At 40.5% G+C, this 20,900-nt stretch overlaps 1 protein-coding gene and 1 long non-coding RNA gene across 10 annotated transcripts in view; one reads left to right on the forward strand and one right to left on the reverse strand.

Annotated features, from left to right (window-relative positions):
* The window catches only part of LOC140625899 (aldehyde oxidase 2), a 63,217-nt gene that overhangs the window by 6,455 nt on the left and 35,862 nt on the right, over positions 1–20,900 (reverse strand). For all 7 annotated transcript variants that reach the window (XM_072813576.1, XM_072813575.1, XM_072813578.1 and 4 more), the window contains 8 exons: positions 20,458–20,553; positions 18,546–18,674; positions 16,760–16,834; positions 15,850–15,902; positions 14,370–14,484; positions 10,280–10,345; positions 9,979–10,167; positions 7,350–7,517 (listed from right to left, as the gene is read on the reverse strand). In XM_072813576.1, coding sequence (XP_072669677.1) covers positions 7,350–7,517; positions 9,979–10,167; positions 10,280–10,345; positions 14,370–14,484; positions 15,850–15,902; positions 16,760–16,834; positions 18,546–18,674; positions 20,458–20,553 — 891 coding nt within the window. The remainder of the gene's footprint in view (positions 1–7,349; positions 7,518–9,978; positions 10,168–10,279; positions 10,346–14,369; positions 14,485–15,849; positions 15,903–16,759; positions 16,835–18,545; positions 18,675–20,457; positions 20,554–20,900) is intronic.
* On the forward strand, positions 932–7,733 carry LOC140625902 (uncharacterized). Of its 3 annotated transcripts, none has more exons than XR_012025173.1 (4): positions 932–1,498; positions 2,931–2,993; positions 3,133–3,211; positions 5,809–7,733. It is a non-coding gene; the product is annotated as an uncharacterized lncRNA (long non-coding RNA). The 3 variants fall into 3 exon arrangements; XR_012025174.1 differs by having other exon boundaries at positions 6,681–7,733; XR_012025172.1 differs by lacking the exon at positions 5,809–7,733 and adding an exon at positions 4,516–4,896.

The following is a 20,900-nucleotide window of genomic DNA, read 5'->3' on the forward strand; positions in this document are numbered from 1 at the left end:
CAGGATGCAGAATGCGTGTTTCTACACGTTACTGGGGTAGGTTCCAACACCATAAAGAAAGAGAATGCAGTCGTACATCTCCCTCTGCTCCGAGCAATGCAAGGAGGTGCACAGGATATGCGGTTGAGAACTAGAGTTTGGGGGCAAACCTGCTGACAGTCGTGTAGGTAAACCGGGCTGCTCAGAGCGCAGGAAATGTCCCTGTGTCTCTCCTTCATCTGGCAGGAAGGGCTCCTTTTACTGAACTAAACAGGTGGCACTTTAAATGCTGCCAACTCTCACTGAGTCTGGGCGTCTAGAAATGCGAAAAGAAGCAGGAAGGGAAAAAGAAAGACGGGGGCTGCAAGGTGCTAGTGATGCAGAGGGAAGAGAGTGGGTGGGAGGAGGCTGGCTGAGGGTTTGCCCAGCGGGGAAGGTGAAAGCCTTCAGCAGGTAGACCTCCGCCAACTGTACAGAACAGCAGGGAAGGGCAGGCATGGGCGCTGGAAATGGGCACTGGTCTAGCAGTAAAGGACTGTCCCCCACGGAGTTGTTCTGAAGTCAGGCTTCAGCCTAACACAGGACACAACCACTTGTGGTTGCAAGTATTCCTTATGAGTCAGCATCATGAAGCTTCCCTTTCAAAATGTGGCGTGAACTGAAACCTGTTTACATACTTGTTTCTAAGCCGAATGTCTGGTTTTAGCTTCCAGGAGATGGAAACTGAATCTGCTCATTGGCTTTATGTGGCCTCCCACGGTGGCAGCTCCCGCATCCATCCTTCCTTCCTTCCTTCCTTCCTTCCTTCCTTCCTTCCTTCCTTCCTTCCTTCCTTCCTTCCTTCCTTCCTTTCTTTTTAAAAGACTTTATTTATCTATTCATGAGAGACAGAGAGAGAGGCAGAGACCTAGGCAGAGGGAGAAGCAGGCTCCCCACTGAGCAGGGAGCCTGATGTGGGACTCGATCCCAGGACCCTGGGATCACAACCTGAGCCAAAGGCAGACACTCAACCACTAAACCACCCAGGTGCCCTCCACACCACGTTTCTGAAGTTACTTCAATAAATACTTTTTTGCTGCTAGTGATAACGAGGGTTTTGATTTGTCCTACTGCCAAATTCTCCAAGGCAGGATTTAAAAAATTTTTAAGGCTGTGGAACTCTTTGTGTCTCTGAATCCTAAAGATTTTTTTTTTTCATGAAATCATTGTTGCTAAGGAAAAGTTCTAACTTGAAAGTATTAATTAGGTATTTTCTCTATATCTTTAAGATAAATTTCCTTTTTTTTCCCTTGTGGAATTTTAAAATGACTATATAAAACACATTTTCCAAAAAACACATTTTTCTTTCTCCCATCACCAAAAAACGAATATGTAGAGATGACGTTTCTGGCCAGGTCTGGCTGAGCCAGGCTGCTCTGCTGGGCTCAGAGCAAACTACCACCAGCAACACTGTACTGACCAGGAGTTAACCACCTAGGAAAGGGCCCATGGATAAAGACAATCAACAACTCTGATCAAGGTAACCATAGCCACAGATGTAAACAGTCTTTGATATAGTAAATGATTGATCAAATAGAATGATATAGTAAATGTTCAAATAGAATTTTTGTTGTTGTTGTTGCTTTTTTGTTGAAACTGGAAACTAATTATCTGTGAAAATGAGGTTTATTAGTCTTAAGATTTTTTTTTCCAGCCTTTAGCAAGTCAACTTGATTTAATGTGGAAATTCTTTTCAAGCCCATTGGGAGAGGCCTATTTTGAAGAAAGTCATTAATAGTTACGGGTATTTGGTGGAAACTTCACTTTAATATTTATAGAGTGACTTGTATTTACACAGTATTTTTACATGTGTTATTTTATTTGATTCCAAATGAAAAGTAGTGAGGGTTTGGCCATCATTTCTGTTTAAAAATTGATATAGGTAAGCTGTTATTTACCTTATGGTTGTAAGGAGGTTATTAAAAGAGGAGGTTTTAGACTTTCCAATGCTCATGTTCTAGCACACAGATCCTTTGAACCTCTCGGCTTCTTACATGTCCAAACAAATTGTGTTTTGACAACAGAATTCAAAGGCCAAATACTAAGAGTGTTAATATCTATTTCTCAAAAAAAGTTTGGTTTTTGCATAGTAAGAGTGTTATATGCCATTGTGAATCATTACATATAGTTGACTCTTGAACAACATGGGGGCCTGACTCCCCACCATGAAGTTGAAAATCCACTTAAAATTTTGACTCCCCCAAAACTTAAATACTAATGGCTTACTGTTGACTGAAATGAACTGTCACTGATAAAATAGTTGATTAACAAATATGTGTTATATACTATATTCTGATTATAAAGTAAGAGAAGAGAAAATATTATAAAGAAAATCTTAAGGAAGAGAAAACACATTTACAGTGTGTACTGCAGTAAATTTGGGTATAAGTGGACCTGCACAGATCAAGCCCCTGTTGTTCAAGGGTTGACTGAATTTTGATTAAAATACCATATTGTAGTTTGATTAAATGTAAATCTGATACAGGCTCAGATTTGTTCTAAGATGCTTTAAAGAGACTGGTCTGTGTGAGGAGCCAGGCTATGAGAACTTTAGGAGGCCTGCTGTGTGAACAAATCATAATTTCTAAAGAACTCAAGATGTAGACTTGGATTGTGATATGGGATTGTTGCAAGGGAAGCTGGAATAAGGATTATTCAGGTTTTACCCTCCTGATCTGAAGATAAGTGGTATGGCCACAAATTAATTGATTAATTAATTAGTGCAAGTGTGGGAGGAGTAGAGGTAGAGGTAGAGAGGGAATCTTAAGCAGGTTCCACACTTGGCACAGAGCCTGATGTGGGGCTTGATTTCATGACCCTAAAATTGTGATCTGAGTTGAAATCAAGAGTTGGATGTTTAACTGACTGAGCCACCCAGGCACCCATTTTTATTTCTTCTATCTCTATTCTAGGAAGAACAACAACTGTAGCCTTTTAGTTACAAGTTTTTTCTACCACTATCACAGACTTAAAAGGTAAGGCCATTTCGAGGGCTGCTTGGTCCCATGCTACTTTCAATCTAATGAAACTGCCACAGGACCTTTGCATTAACTATTCTTTTAAAACATTTTAAAAATTAAAAAACATTTAAAAAATATTTTATTTGTTCATTAGAGAGAGCAAGTATGACTGGGGGGAGCAGCAGGACCCTGGGATCATGACTAAGCAGAGGATTAACCAGCTGAGCCACCAGGTCAGTTAAGCCTGTTCACAGTATTTATCACAGTGTTTATTACTGAAATTATATTGTGTGTTTGTTTATTTGTTTACTGTCTGGTTTCTCCAGAATGTAAACTCCATACAGGCAGTGACTGACTGGCTCACTATTTTTTAGTTCCTCAGGACTGCCTGGCGCATGGAAAAATGAGCGAATGATTGGATGATGAATGAGCAAAGCTGGGGCCAAATCTATGACCTCTTTGACTTTAAGAAAAGGTTAAGGCTAAGTTAGAAAAATTTTGTTCTACTGATGTACAGGCATAACCCAGAGTCAGCTAAGCACTTATAATTCACACTAATTGTCTTTCTCCCCTGCTGCACTGTAAACAACTTGAGAGCAATTCTCATGAGTCTGGTTCACCAGTATACTCCTGGTACCTCAAAATATGCAAAAAGGAAAGTAGTGAATTAATTTCTTGAATTTGATTAAAAATATGAAAGGGCACCTGGGTGGCTTAGTTGCTTAAGTGTCTGCCTTTGACTCAGGTCCTGATCCCAGGATCCTGGGATTGAGCCCCACATTGGTCTCCCTGCTCAGTGGGGAACCCGCTTCTCCCTCTCCTCTCCACTTGTGCTCTCTCAGTCACTATCTCTTTCTCTCTCAAATAAAAGAATTAAACAAATATGAAAGGTGAGTAGGGATTAGCCTAGGAAAAGGAAGAAGATGGTTCCAGGCAGAAGGCAGAGCTTGGTGGAGGCCTCTGTCCTTGATACGAGAAGCAGAAGGTTGCAAGTGTTCAGAGAGAGGGCAGGGTAGGGTATCACGCATGGCTGCACAAGTGGGTGAGGCTGGCCATGCTGGGCTCCACAGGTTATAGGCTCGGTGGCGCAAGCTAAAAAGTTATATCTTTATCCTAAGAGCAACAGGCACCTTGTCACCTTGAGTGCACGCTAGAGTGACATGATCATATTTGTCACACCACAAATATGTGGCTGCACTGGGGTAGAGGGAAACCAGTGAGGGGGCTGCGTGGACCCAGGCAGGAGAGATGGAAGGTTAGGGTCTCTAGAAAGTGAGCCCCTCAAAGGGAGTGCCTGCTTGCTCTCTGTGTTTCATCCACTTCTGAGTTCCCAGCACCCAGAACAATGCCTGGCACCTGCTTTGTGGTACAATATGGATCACAGAGTATTGCCATGTCCTGTGACAGGAAGTGGCAGAAGAATCTGTGTTCTGTGTCTTTGTTAAACCAAGAGTCAGGACTTCCTCCTTTCTGCTTCCCCTGGGAGGCCCCGCTCAAGGCTGGCTGCTGGTTATCTTCTTGCTCTTGCTGTCTATAGGTCAAAACAGAGAAACTCTTGAATCTCTCCCTGAAGTCTTGTCAAGAATTTGAAGAAGCCCATACTCTCATCATGAAGTCACTCCCAGGGACGCCCAGGTGGCCCAGTGGTTGAGCATCTGCCTTTGGTCCGGGGTATGATCCTGGAGACCTGGGATCCAGTCCCGTGTCAGGCTCCTGGCATGGAGCCTGCTCCTCCCTCTGCCTGTGTCTCTGCCCCCTCCCCCGTGTGTGTGTGTGTCTCGTAAATAAATAAAATCTTAAAAAAAAAAATGAAATCACTCCCAATTATACTGTTCAAATCTTTTTAAGCATTCATGTCAGGGATATCTCAATTTTGGAAAATGAGTATGTATATAAGGTACATTGTACATATAAATAATTATGAATTAAAAGTTGATTACAAGTGTGTGTGTGTGTATATATATATATACACATATATATGTATGTGTATATATATATGTATATATATATAAATACCAAATTTTTTATGGTTATTTCTGGTTAGTGGGATTAGCTGATTTTAACATTCATCTTATTCTTTGTGACATTTTCTTACTTTTCCATAATGGACATGTGTTTCTTTTTTCTTTCTTTCTTTCTTTCTTTCTTTCTTTCTTTCTTTCTTTCTTTCTTTCTTTCTTCCTTCCTTCCTTCCTTCCTTCCTTCCTTCCTTCCTTCCTTCCTTTCTTTCTTTCTTTCTTTCTTTCTTTCTTTTCTTTCTTTTCTTTCTTTCAAGATTTTATTTATTTATTCATGAGAGATACAGATAGAGAGAGGCAGAGACACAGGCAGAGGGAGAAGCAGGCTCCATACAGGGAGCCCGATGTGGGACTTGATCCTGGGTCTCCAGGATCATGCCCTGGGCCAAAGGCAGGTGCCAAACCGCTGAGCCACCCAGGGATCCCCGATGTGTTACTTTCATGAAGATAAAAAATAATACATGTTACTCAAATGAGTTTTATCATAACAAATCTAGATTATAACATAAGATGCTATTTTAGAAAATGTGAGGTTACTCTCACATTGGCCCTGAGCACTTGATTGATGGGTATACAAATTAGTAGATGATTTATATCTGTGAAGACATAATAAATTAGTCTTATCAAGAAACTATCGGACTTATGGCCCCTTCCCACGGACAAGGTACCTGGCGGCTGAGTCCCAAATGGTAGATGAAATCCAAGTTGTTCACCTCTTACCATTGCATGTCAGAGTGACTTTGCCAGGTAACCCAACTATTAAAAATGGCCTAAAGACTTGGAAATGAAGTAGTTCGTTTTTTGGGAGCCAGGCCATTTGAAGACCAACAAAGTCCAGTGTGGACAAGAAAGGAAGATTAGAACCTGTTCCTGTGTTTGTGGTTTTGCTGATCTGCCCCATTTTGGGAAAGGATATTTATTACTGAAAAAGACAACTGAGAATATTTTTCAAAAGGTAGGGATTGCTTACGCTTTGGGGTAGAGACCATGTGAACCTGCAGTTACCGTGTGATCATTGCTCCTGGGAGGGGTGGACATGGCCCTCTAGGCCCAAGTCAGCTCAGGGAAGGGGTCCCTGCAGTAGAAGTAGAAGTGCTGCTTCCCTGACTGTGGCCAGCTGAGCAGGACTGGCCTGAGGCAGGTGATTGTAACCCTTCTGTGGATAGTGCGGTTAGGTGAGGGGCAGCCTAGGGGGCAGAGCTATTGCTAGGACACTTGGTGGGAAATACAGGGTGGTGGTTGGTACCACTGGAGTATGAGGGATATTGAGTCAGACTCGGAAATGGGAAGAGGACTGGATCACGTAAGGGAAGGAAATGTGTAATTATACTTCCTGTTAAGCAGTATTCCCAAATCCTGGGTCCCATTATTCTTTCACTCTATGGCTGGATGTTTTGAAGAGGTCAGTTAAGTATTTAAGCTTCTTGTAAAATAGTTATGAAACAGAAATTTCTTTTAAGAGGTAGAAAATAAATTCTTTTCTCTCTAAGAGGGCATATACTAAACTGAAGCCAGACAAGTCTGGGTTTGAATCTTGACTTTGGGCAAAATTTCCTCAATAGTAAAATGAAGAAAATAATACTAGTTACCTGATAGAGTTACAGTAATGACTAATGAAATAATTTGTGTAAAATATTTAGGACAGTGTTCAATCATTGCTAACTAGTGTTATTATTTATGTTAGGATCCTATGAAGACATGGGCACAGGTGGGCTCGGTGACCTCACCAACGTGGTGTATCTGCAATAGTTAGCAGGTTTGGATTGCTGCGTGCATGTGCATCTAGCAGATAACTCCTCAGTCCTCTGTCTCCTGGGCTGGGAGCCTTGTCATGAAGTGGAATGAAGTGGAAAAGTGGAGCTGGTAATAAGATCCTGTTATTTCTAAAGGAAAGGTAGACTGTATTCTGTGTTTGTATAGGGAACGTGGAAAGTGTATTATCAAATACAGCTACATGACACATGGATTATTTTTTTGTGTTTGATTTTCTTGAAGAGTAGGATAGATTAGGTAGGATAGAGGGAGGAAATATTTATAATGGTTCAATGAAATTATCCAGTTGTTTCATATTTAGCTGTTAGTGTTTGAAGCATGATAAATCATCCTACTTCAGAGTTGCCGAGACAATCAAATTAAATAACAGATGGAGAAATGCTTTTCAAAAATTTAAAATTGCTACATTTACAAAGCATATTTGTGTGATTTATTTTTATCCTCTTATAATTTGGTTAGCTTATATTTTATAATTTGACTTTATAATTTGATCAGATTATAAAGTCTACTTTACCTTAGACGTCTAAGAAATGACAGGTAGAAAAATTGCTTTTTAGGGAAATAAACAATAATTCCATACCATCTCTGTGAACCGATCTGCACAGGCCATTCGAATCCATTCTGGCGTTGCTGGGCTCTTCACTGTGAAGTCCTCAGCTATGTCTCTTTCTCTGCGTGCTGCGGCCACAGCGTCAGTGATGGCGAAGAACACAGATGACCCCAAGAACATCCCAGATTCCCCCAGCCCCTGCAAGAGAGCACACTTGTTTTAGAATCTTCTACACTATTCTACAAGCTATGCTATATTTCAGGGCCCAGGTCTTTATTCACCATTTCATGCCCAAATCCTAGCACAGTGTCTTGCTCACAATAATTCTCAATAAATGTTTGTTCACTGACTTATTGACAGAATGAAGCTTGTGTACTCTGAAAAATCCCAGTACCACCTGAACTTCCCCGTGTGTGTGTGTGTGTGTGTGTGTGTGTGTGTGTGTGTGTTATCCTATTTAGAGAAGCACATGCAATGGCCAACCTCATGAGTAAAGAAAATGCCTCATTATGACTCCAGCATCAGGGGAGGTAGGGTATTCTAGTAGAAGAGTATTGACTTGGGTACCAGACAATGGGTTGCAAGCCTATTATCTGCAAGGAATGGTCAGGTAATATAAATGAGTGATGTGGGCAGTTGGAGGACAGCAAGGAAAAGTGGAAATTATGGTGAAGTGGAGATACCCTCATGTGCTGTCTATAGCTAATCAATGCCTTCTAAGAATGTTACCAAAATGACCAGATCATCTAAGTTTTCAAGACAATTTAGATATTCTTATTTTAATGTACAATTCCGTGATTTTTAAGACTTACTTATTTATTTGAGAAAGAGAGAGAGAGAGGAGGAGCAGAGGGAGAGAGAAAATCTCAAGAAGACTCCCTGCTGAGCATGGAGCCCATCGAGGGGCTCGATCCCAGGACCCTGAGATCATGACCTGAGTTAAAATCAAGAGTTGGTTGCTTGGGGCACCTGGGTGGCTCAGTGGTTGAGTGTCTGCTTTTGGCTCAGGTTGTGATCCCAGGGTCCTGAGATTGGATCCTGCATCAGGATCCCCACAAGGAGCCTGCTTCTCCCTGCCTCTTTCTCTGTGTCTCTCATGAATAAAGAAATAAATTCTTAAAAAAAACAAAAAAACAAAAAAACAAAAAACCCTGACTTAGGCTTAACTGACTGAGCCACCCAGGAGCCCCTACAATTCCCTGATTTTTAAAAATACTGTGTAGATCCCAGAAAACACATCTGTAGCCTAGATTAAGCCAGTGGGCTCCCAATTTGCAACCCTGAGCTAGAAACATTAAGTTTGAACGCTGGCCCTTACTCTCTCTGTTTCTCTGGGTGAGGTTATCTCTCTGAGCCTCTGTTCCTTTATCAGTGAAATTCAGGCAATGATATCAACAGCTCAGGAAGTACAAAATCACCTAGCATGGTCAGTCCCTGTTATTATTACATAGTACACTCCATGGGGGACCTGTAAACCCATGATTTTCCTCATAGGGTCCACCTCTGAGTGGCTGGCCTCAACCATAGAACTCACAGTCCTGCCTGTTCTATTGCTCTTGGTGGCTTGAAGGCTGCTCTTTGAGTGATTTCCAGCCTAATGAGAATCCAAAGGTGATGCTGATTGTTCTTCCTTTCATATTTGCACGTCCCACCCCTCCACCTCCCAGCTCCCTCACCATCTGCCCAGAGAAAGTTCCTAGGCTGAAAGTGGGTTCCAGTTTGGAAATGATAAAATTTCAGCCGGTATACGTGAACTCATTTTCTTTTATATCAATTTGTCACCCCTAGTAAGAAGTCTCCTAAAAGACGTGAACGAAAATTTTAACAATACATCTCAAACCTAAAGGAAGTTTCTATTCTGAGAGTGATTTTCACACATTCTGCATACAGCAATGGAAATAAATGCTGACTTTTATTTTAATTTGCAACTCCATTACTTTGGCAATTACTAACGGTTTGTGTCTTTGCTTCCTGACACCACTGACATTTTGGGCCAGGTAATTCTTTGTTGTGGGGGCTGTCTTGTGCATTGAAGGCTATTGAGCAGCATCCTTGGCCTCTCTACCCAGAGTAAGAACATCTCCTCCCTCCACAACCCCAGTTGGGACAACCAGGTATGTCTTCAGACATTGCCAAATGTACCCTGGAGACCAGTTGAGAAACACTATTCTAGATCCATTTCTGGGTATGGATGAGGACTGTGAGCCCCCAAGAGGTCAGTGATTCATCTACAATCATAGGGAGCTGGCAAGGCTAGGCTGAGAACCCAGGTCCACTGAGGTCTCAGTCCAGGCTTCTTCCCATGTTGCCACTCCTTCCTAGGATTTCAGGAGTATCATGCCTTCAAGCCCATTTAATATTTTAGTCTTAAGTTTAGGTGAAAATATTATTCTATTAAATCAGAACTTTTCACAAAATTTTAGCATTTCCAGTGAAAGAGGATATTAATAAATAAAGTGGCTGAGGATGGCCATTGGGAAGAGATCACTTATCCTCCCTGAATCTCACTTTTCTCTAGGTGATTCTTCTCCAAATCCCGACAGTCTTTTGTGAGTCAGTCCTAATATAGGTTGACATTATTTTTTACTTTGTCCACCTGCTTTCATTTACCATGCAACTTGACCAATCACATTGCACAACAGTAGGTTTGGGGCCTTACTTTGGATGAATAGATGGTTAGCGGAGTTTGTGATGATGGCAACAGGGAGACATTGAACTCCTCTGGGATGTCAGTGATGGTTGGAATTTTGTACTCATCTGGGCCTCGAGAGTACAGAACGCCTTCTGGGGAATATTTCAGCTCTTCAGTGGTATACAGGCCCATTCCCTGAATAAAGGAACCTTCAACCTGAAAGGGGGAAATGTCAAGCTCTGTGATACTGTATGCTTTTTAGAAGTACTTACCTATCCTGCAATGACTTTTCAGGGAGTGGCATCCATCTCAGTGGGCCAGCACCTACCTGCCCAATATCAATGGCGGGATTTAGGCTGCAACCTGCATCCATGATGATGTCCGTTCTGATTTTCTGCCAAAAAAAATGAAAATTACCTCACCATAAAAACTTAAATTAAAAAGATCATCTTAAAGTTTATTGAAAAGGTCTCCAGGTATTTCAGAATGCCTGCTGGTAAATTAACATGGCACTGAACCTCATCAATATTAGGGGTGGTAAGAAATCTGACAAACTCTTCAACTTTAGTACCAGGAATGTCGATGACCCCAGAAGATCTTTTGTCATCATGGTTTTGACTTCTCCTAAGTGACTCCAAAGTCCATGGTATGTTAGTGCCTTTGAGTGTCACTTAGTAAATAATTGATCCTGGTTGTTCATCTGATTGTAAACCTGGGTTTGTTGTTCTAATACAATTAATGAGCTCATCTAGTCCTCATGATGATTTGATGTAGGTGGTATTATTGCTGTTTTACTGAGGAAGTCATATAGCTATGGCATGTATGAAATTGGAGATTGAAAGTTCTTGGAACATATTAAGGGAAAATGTTGAGACCAACTTTGACTATTCTAATTTACTTAATTTCCCAAGAAACATCACACTAATTTGGCCCTTATGCTTTGGCATGCAGATAGGTTGTTTAGGAGTCACAGAAAGCCCCAAAATGCCAGTGGTCTATCTTGGGAATATCTCTGGACTTTCTTCCTGCCCCCATGCGCTTGTTCTGACAATATCAGCATTCTCTGCTTGGGCTCACTAGCTGGGCTCCTACTTTCTATCTAGCTCTTTGGATATCGGCAGTTCTTTTTTGACTCAAATGTTGACCTCTCAGACAAGCTTCTATGGACATTGGGACCAGCCTTCATTTATTCTCAACAGATAAGGCAGCAGATTGGACACACCTCAGAGCAGGCCTTTACTTCCATTTGAAAAAATGGTATATTTTGCATTAGGGGTGTTGGACAAGGGGAAGAGATAGATACACACTAATGGGATTGGCATATATTCTGGTTCAGCGACCATAAATATCCAACAGTAACAGGCCTGTCATTTAATTTCTCTGATTTCCCTTTAATTAAAGGAAGTTTTGCCTCTTTAAGGAATAAATTATTTCAAGGGCTGAAGTGATACCAAAATGACTGAACCTTAAACAGTAACAAGGAAGGCACAGGTACAACCAGATTTTAACTTTATCATAAATTCTGGAAGACCCCCATGAGATTTGTTTCTTCAGAGATTTATATCAAGGCCGCCAGATAGAATTGCCAGGTAAAATAAGTATGTCCCAACCCTGCACTGAGCATACTTATATCAGAAATTTATTTGTTGTTGATCTGAAATTCAAATTTAACCAGCCATCCTGTATTTATATTTGCTAGCAACAAATCTGGCAACACCACCTTCAGGGTGGAGGATCAGAAAATTAGTTGATTCCTAAAAACAGCTTTCCAGGGGTGCTTGGGTGTCTTAGTCAGTTAAGCACCTGCCTTCAGCTCAGGTCATGATCCCAGGGTCCCGGAACCAAGCCCTATATCAGGCTCCCTGCTCAGTGGGGAGTGTGCTTCTCCCTTTCCTTCTGCCCACCTTCCTGCTCATGTTCTTTCTCTCTCAAATAAACAATCTTAAAAAAAAATTTAAAAACAGCTTTCCACTGAGTTTGGAGCCTTGAATGGGTTACAGGTGTGTCAGGACACTGACACTTGGACTTCTGTGGGGTCTGGGGCAGGATTCTTAGGCTGGTCACTTGCCAACATGACTTCCTTGTTTGCAAAAGTGTGCTGTATCAATATTATCATTACCTATGTGTACCATCATGTAAAAAATATTAGGAAACATAAAATAATCATATGAACAATCTGTGATCCTAATTTTATGAGTTTACTTCTTCACAATGATCTAGAATGAAAATGGGGATATGATATATCCTAAGGATGAACTCAAGTGGGATGTGAGGCCAACTGCTCTCCAGGCATCCCTTCATTTACTGTATTTTCTTTTTTTATTTTTTTTTTATTTTTTATTTTTTTTTTTTTAAAGATTTTATTTATTTATTCATGATAGTCACAGAGAGAGAGAGAGGCAGAGACACAGGCAGAGGGAGAAGCAGGCTCCATGCACCGGGAGCCCGATGTGGGATTCGATCCCGGGTCTCCAGGATCGCGCCCTGGGCTAAAGGCAGGCGCCAAACCGCTGCGCCACCCAGGGATCCCCATTTACTGTATTTTCTATCTTTTTTTTAATTCTAAAGATTTTTAAAATTAACTAATTAATTAATTCGAGACACAGAGAGAGAAGCAGAGACATAGGCAAGGGAGAAGCAGGCTTCGTGCAGGGAGTCTGATGTGGGACTCGATTCCAGAACTCCGGGATCACATCCTGAGCCAAAGGCAGATGCTCAACCGCTGAGCCAGCCAGGCATCCTGATTTTATTTATTTATTTGAGAGAGAGAAAGTGAGTGAGAGACAGAGCATGAGGGGGAGGGAGGGACAGAGGGAGAAGCAGACTCCCCACTGTATGGGAGCCTAATGCTGGGCTCATGACCTGAGCCAGGCAGACGCATAACTGACTGAGTCACCCAGGTGCCCCTGTATTTTATATCTTATTTATATAGAATTTAAGTGATGGACAAATTTACTAACAATGGGGTAATCAAAGATATTTTGATAAGATTGGCAAGTCAGCATTTGCAAATTCATTCCAGTTTTACATAAATTGACTATTTCTAGTTTCAGGTAAGATGGTTCAAGATGATGTTGGAATAACCTGTGTATGGAATTTACATGTGTCATTGGTCCATTCTCTAAATTTCCCAACAATTTCTATATTTTGGATATAGTATATTCTTTTTTTATAACTTATTTGATTTAAATTCAATTAGCATACAGTGTATCACTAGTTTCAGATGTAGAGTTCAGTAATCCATCAGCTGCATGTAACAACCAGGGCTCATTATATCATGTGCCTTCATTAATGCTCATCACGCAGTTACCCCATCCCTCCATCTCCAGCAACCCTCAGTTTGTTTCCTAGAGTTAAGAGTCTCTTACTGTATATACTATATTCTACTTAAGGTTTCTGTAATCTCTATTCCAAGAATACCTGGGGTATATTCATGGGCTTACCTTTTATAGTGGAAGTTGTTAACTTTTTTTTTAAGTTGTTAACTTTTGATTAAATATGACTCTCTGCCTTAAGCAGGATGCTTGATTAATTTTAGTGAACTTAAAAAATTATTTTCACAGCCATCCTCCATCTATATTGTTAAGGACAGCAGTACCCTTGGGATAACTGGCTTTAGAGAAACATCACATTGCTATGTACTCAATTGTTTACTCAAGACAATTTACTAAATGACTTTTTCCTTTAGATTAGATAACTTGACCTTACTTTAGGAACAGATCCTTTTATTTTTTGCAAAAACTTTGGAAGGCAATTTTATTGTCTGAAATGGAATTAAAAACAATGCATTTTAGGCTGGCATGAACTATTCTTTTTTGCTTACTTCTTTAAAAATTTTTTAAACTTAAATTAATTTTTTGAGGTATAGTTGACATATAACATTAGTTTCAGGTGTATAACATAATGATTTGATATTTGTATGTATTGCAAAATGACCACCACAGTAAGTCTAGTTAACATAGTTACCATCATCACGTGTAGTTAAAATTTTTTTTCATCTGATGAAGACTTTTATTTATTTATTTATTTTTGATGAAGACTTTTAAGATCTACTCTTTTAGCAACTTTCAAATATGCAATGAAGTATTATTAACTATGGTCTCCAAGTTGTACCTTACATCCCCATGACTTAATTATTTTATAACTAGAAGTTTGTACCTTTTGACCTCTCTACCCCTTCATCAACGCCCTTACCACCTACCTCTGGCAACTACCAGCCACTGTTAGGAGCAATGCCTTCCTGACTACTTCTTAAGTGGAAATTCAGAATGAGGCTGGATTGTGAGACATTTCCAAGGAACTGAAAAAAATCCTATTCTTATTGTACAAGCATTACACAATGAAATTGGCCTACTTGTACAACACAATTTTGTGGTTGTTCTTTTAATTTGCCAAGAGGAAAGTTATATTTGGCTTACCTTGTGAGCTCCCGTCAGGCAGTCAATTTCAATCTCTGAACAGGCAGCTCCATAGACGTAGTATGGAAAAGGGTCTCCTTCTCCCTTCTCCCAGTCCATGAAGGCCTTGTAGCCCCTGATGGGAGAAAACAAGCCTCTCAACTTGGGGTGGTGGTGGTGGTGCGGTTGCAAACAACGTTGACTCATGTTAAAAGTTATTAAAGTTTTATGATAGTAATTCATTTTATTGATATTTATTTCAACTGCTTTTTAAGCTCATTTAAACTACTGCATGTATTTCCAACCTAGCTAATTACAGCACCAGCAGATGCCTCCATTTAAAGAGGATACTCTGTGCTACAGTTAAGATGCCAAGAACAGAGAGAATCCAACTGACTATTTTGATGTGGACCTCCCAATGTGTCTGTATCCATCATTTAGGGTTTGAGCTTTAGCTCTGTGGATTGAGAACCTCAACTGAATTTTATCAGCATTCCCAAAGGGACCCTCTACATTGTGCTAGCCCAACTCATTGGGGAATTGATGATAATTCAGGGCTTAAAAAAAGGGGACACGTAAATTCAATGCAGCAATGTATAAGCTGAAGATATACTCAGCTCGTGGGCTGATTTGCTCTCTTCTTGGGTAACTGAACTCAGAAATTCAGAACTCAAGTACAGGGCACTGGGCTGGGCTGTTGCCTTCTTTTTTCCTTCCTTCTTCATGAGAAAATTGTGTTATTGTTCTCTCTCTCTCTGTATGTGTATGTTTGGTTTGGTCACTTGTTTCACTAGATTATAAAACTGATGTCATACACTTCCTGAACTTGACAATCAGTTCTCCTTGTGCTTCATTCAATTAACATGAATTGACAGAAACTGCACAAATGAAGATTGGTGATGATCATCCTACTTGTTTCTTCCTGCCCAGAGAGGAGATTCAAAACAGAAAGGTTTTAGGGTAATGGGAGGGAGATTTGTAAAGCTGAGTTGGAAGTTATTTCTAATAATGATATATATTTTTTTACTACTCAACAATGAATAGTAAATGATGATGAGGTGTTCTAAGTCATATTAAAAATTTTCTTTTTACCCAATAAGGGTATCTTTATTATTTAATATTTCTTTGGACATAGTTCAAAGGCTTACATAAAATCATATAATTTTAGGCTTAGAAGGGACCTCAATGATCACATAATAAAAACTTGTTTTACAAATAAGGGACCTAAACCCCAGAGCAATTGGGTCACCTCATATTTTCTCAGCTAAGCCCAGACATGATTGTAATTTTTTTTTTGATTGTAATTTTTTAAAGAAGATTTTATTTATTTCTTCATGATAGACACACAGAGAGAGGCAGAGACATAGGCAGAGGGAGAACAGGCTCCCTGTGGGGAGCCCGATGTGGGACTTGATCCCAGGACCCCGGGATCACAACCTGAGCGAAAGGCAGATGCTCAACCACTGAGCCACCCAGGTCTTCCCATGATTGTAATTTTTACCTGAAGTATCCAGTGGCCGAAAGACTGATTCTTTGTTCAAAAGCAGCTTCTATCTGCAGAATGGGCATATTTAGTCAGAGTAAAATAGATACATCATCTGAGAGGTGACAATGAAAATATTCCCTGTATCAAAATTGACATTTGATAATTGTTGCTGATGCTTTGTTACCAATAATAGAACTCATTGTCATATTGTTTTCCTCAGCTGGTTACACTAACAATTCCCTTCTGATTGGGTTGAGATGTCTGAATTAAACAAATAAATAGACTCCTACTGCACATCCGTGATGTAGGGGCTTAGTTCACAAGGTATGGGCTTTGTTTCTAAATGTTAGAACTCTTGATAAGTGTACGTGTATGAGATAACTGTTCTAATGAGATAAGATAAAGGACGTTGTGAAGTTGGATTAGATGAGTCATTTCCTTTGAGACATATTTAATAGCAATTAGGTCTTTTAGTTTTCCTCTTCCCCATTTATTTTATTTTATTTTATTTTATTTTATTTTATTTTATTTTATTTTATTTTATTTTATTTTATATTTTTTTCCTCTTCCCCATTTAAAACATGGTTTGTGTGTGTGTGTGTGTGTGTGTGTGTGTGTGTGTGGCTTAGGAAGGCCAAGTCTTTCCCTCTTCTTATTTAAGCAGAGTGGGTAAGGTCTTCTGGGTGTTCTTCACACACTTCCGTTCCTCCTCTCAGTGATGCTACTCCTTGTGCGCTCTCTCACACGTACCTGGTATACAGTGTGGGGGCAGCTGCCTCAACCTCTTGTGATCCTGCCCTTTTGCAGAAATCCGCTCTTAGAAAAACTGCCTGTGTATGGGTGTGGCTGTATGTTGCCATGATGTTCTCAGCACTGCTTTGGATTCTTTTCTCATTTGTAGTCACAAACAGAGGGCAACACTTACCCAGTCTTCCCAAGTACCTTCTGGATTTTTCTTGATGATGGGTTCAAGGCGTTTCAGAAGGATCTGACAAGCATTCTTGAAGGGGTAAAGAAGTGAAGCCTCATTAGAGAAGAGCCCGGTAGTTAGGATTTTTATGGAAGAAGAGTAACTGATAACTGATTAGGTCAGTGAATGTTTATGGACTGCTTGATATTAATATGCTGGGAACACAGAGACAATAACAGCACAGCCCCTGACCTTGAGGAGAGTATCAGTTACTGCAGGGTTGTTTTGTTTTGTTTTGTTTTTTTTAAACCTCCCTGGTTCACTTCCTATGAAAATACGGGCTCAACTGAATTTCTACTTTCAGGTCCCCTTTCTATTTGTGCTCTTAATTCCTTCTCTTTTTCTACATTTTTGACTTGCACATTATTTTGTATTTTCCAGCCATTAACATAAAAGGAACAAAACATCTTATTTTCATTCCAATATGTGCTTTCCAATCTGCAACAATAACATGCCAATATCTCTGTGGGTCTGAAATATTAGTCAATTCTCTGTCTATCCTCCTATCAGTTTATCCATCCACCATCAAACTACTGTAATGAAGGCCTTAGTTTTGGATATGAAGTGAGAAAATAACTAAGTTTGTCTTTATAATAACCTAGATCTGCAAAGTTTCTGATCCTTAACACAGAAACATAAAACTCTAGAAGATGGGTTAATGCTTAGTTAGGGTTGACAATTCCCATTAACACTGAGCTATTCCTATCTTCGTTTCGATCCTACCCCAAACTGGGTCTCATGAATTTGAAGTGTCCTATGTATTTGTTCTGAGTGAAAGAGCCTCTGGTTTTTAGCCTCTAACAATTGTCTCCATGAAGATCAGATGGATTTGAAAGTGGGTGCTTTTCGTAGCATAAGTGTAGTGTTCTGAGAATATATCCCTCCACAATATCCCAATGGGAAAAAGTGGACAGTATATAGCAGAAACATGACATTGCTTCAAAAGTACATGTGATCAGATATTTGAATTAAGGGATATTAAAGACACAGGCTATTCTGAAGAAGTGAAAATTAAGCAATTAAAAAAATAGTTTGAAAATAAGTACAAAGGGTAAGCGTAAGTGCTGTGGTAAAATTCCACTGATGTAGACACTTTAATTGAACCATATCTACTTGGCTGGGGTTCTGCTTGCTTACCTGCTTGCAAGAACTTGCTTGTGTCAGAGGAAACTTGCCCAGCTCTGCATTACTTGGTACCCAGATTTCTTCTTTCTGTGTCTCCGAGGGACAGAGACTGCTTGCTCATCAAACCTTATTCTCCCCTTGTTCCATGGTAGCCAGGCATATGGCATCCTACTCCACATTTCCCCAACCTCCTCTGCAGGTAGACATGACCTGAGACTAGTTCTGCTAGTGGATGATTAGTGGAAGTCACTTGGATCACTTCCAGGTCTGACCTCCAGGCATGTTCCTTGCTGATGATCCTCAGAGCAACCATGAAAGTCACATGTTGAAGGTGGAGGAACTGCCATTAATCCCAGGGTGCCCTGATGACCAAATGATCCCTCTGAACTGTTACGTGTTACAAAAGGGACTTTTGTTGTGTTTGAGCCACTGTATTATGTGTCACTTCAGTTTAGCTTACTCAAACTAGCACCCTCTCCTGACAGTCTGGCTATCCTATCCTATGTTTAGTGCCACAGATGACTGCCCTGAAGCCAACTGCTTGTGTTTGTATCCAGCTAAGAAAACCAGCAATATGGAAAAAGTGCTGAAGGGAAAGACAGACAGGAGGAAGCACCTGTACGGCTCTGCCATTGACATCAGAACCAATGGAAGCTGCTGTAGCAATTGTATTAGGCACCGTGGCTGTACTTGTTTCACAGATGTGCATAGAAGACATGGGTATTTTTAATTCACGGCTGGCCACCTATGAGAAAAATAAATATTTTCAAGCCCAGCAAAAAAAAAAAAAAAAAAAAAAAAAATTAAAGTGTTTAGGATGTTAAGGACTTCCTTTTTTTCTGAGTTTTATTTGGTAGCAGTGACAGGAAGAGAGAGATTGGACTGATTGGTTCAGAGGTTGGTCCTGAATCTGTTGGTATAAGCATCAGATGAATTTCAAGTGACCCTGAGGGCCTGTCTTCTCTCTTGCCCTCATTCCCACCTTATCTTTCCATTCTTCCCATTGTCTTCTATTTGTTCCCTCTCTCTCTTTTTTAAATTTTGTTTTTATTTGTTCCCTCTTGTTTATACTCCTCTTGCATTTGCTCTTCACTGTTCTCTGTTCTGTTCTTTTTCTTGTAGTTTCTCTAGCAGACACATGTGAAAAGAAAGATCTTTAATCACAAAGAACGCAAAAGAGAGAATAAAGGGAGTGAAGGAAGGAAGAGAAGAAGCATTATTTTGGTTTCTGTTGTCTTTTAGTTTTGGCAAAAACAGTTTCTCCAGATGTCTGCAGTTATGTACCTGTTCCTGAGTGGTGATCAACAGACTAATGCTGTTGTAAGACTAAGTTTCCCCAGAAAGAGGTAAAATGGAAAAAAAAAAAAAAAAAAAGGACAGTTTTATTCTTGATGATGAAGAGCCAAAGGGAATTTATTGGGTTCCCTATCTGGGAAGGACAGATGGAGCCAGTGTCACATATATCTGTATCTAAGTCTTTCTGGTTTCTTTCTTTCTTTCTTTCTTTCTTTCTTTCTTTCTTTCTTTCTTTCTTTCTTTCTTTCAAGACTCTGGTTTCTTCAGAGTCCTCTGGCTGCCTCTCACATTTGATTTTCTTTCTACAATGGCTATATTATTTCCAAGAATAGGCATGCTTTCTTGATGGCACAGGAAAATTGCCTCTGACAACCCCTAGTTTACAGCACAGGAGCTAAACAACCATAAGGGAATGATAGTTCTTTTCTGCCAGCATCTACACATCAGTCCCAGGAAAGGCTCTTGGTCACATGCCTTCCCCCTGGACCCGTCCCTGCAGCCAGTGAGTTCAGGAGCCATGACTAGCTGGACCTGGCACCTGTGCCTGTATCTGTGGCAGGAGCTGGGGAAAGGAGGGAAATGAGGCTAAAAGGTACCAGACTTGAGAAGTCCTCTAGGACTCTAGGGAACATAGCTCCTCTAAAGGAGCTAATGGGCTGGAGAGTAAGAAGCTGCATATGTGTCCTATAATAATCTAATAAATTTATCATAGTTATTCAATTTAAAGGATTATTCTTTTTTCTCTTGAGCTCATATCTTCCTACTTTGTGTTATGTATGTGTGTGTTAAAATATACCTGAAAAATTATAGCATGATGGCACTTGATGACATACTTGTCCTTACTTGTCCAAATTGTATATAGCAACCTACTGTTGTTGCCCAAACTTTAAAAATCGTTCATACTGGTCTCAAAGTAGAAAACCTGAGAAACTCCTACTCTAGGTAAAGCCTGCGTGGGGCACCTACGCAGCACTCCAGGGGCTCATTAGTGGCGTTTTCATCAGCAACCACCTCCACCCATACAGCCTGGCCACACGCTAGGACTATCTATACATACATGGGACTTCTACTACGTTAGACATTCTATTTGATCTGAAAGAAGTTTTTCAACTAAATAGCCAAGAGTTTAGGGCTTGGATACAAGGAACTATCATCCACCCTAAGATTAGTCCAAATGTCAGTCATGTCCACAATGCACAGAGAGATTAATGACTTAATTTTACGTGGCTTACCTGTAGCATTTTGGTGTGAATACCTTGTCCTAGTTCATTGCCTCCATGTGTGACCAATACAGAGCCATCTGTGTAGATATGAACGAGGGCAGCTGCCTAGTAAAACAACCCAGAAGTCACAGTTCAGTTTAGTGAGGTTCAATATAAACAAATAAGATAGTGAAACCCCGGTCTCACGGAGTGTGGAGGGTCAGAGGGGCAGTCTCTTCTGGTGGAATTCTGAAGCTTAGTTCCGTGCAAAAGTCACCTGTAAAGAACATTCGTATTCCAAGGAACCTGAAAAGAGAGAGAGTGTGAGCAAGCATGAATGTGGTGGGGGGAGGGGGGGAGTGGGGGCGGGGAGAAGCAGGGGGAAAAATTTTAAGCAGACTCCACACTGAGCGCAGAGCCTGACGTGGGGCTGACTTGGGGCTCAGTCTCATGAGCCTGAGATCAGGACCTGA

This window comes from Canis lupus, chromosome 36 (assembly GCF_048164855.1).
Source record: "Canis lupus baileyi chromosome 36, mCanLup2.hap1, whole genome shotgun sequence".
In the NCBI taxonomy this organism is placed as follows: Eukaryota; Metazoa; Chordata; class Mammalia; order Carnivora; family Canidae; genus Canis; species Canis lupus.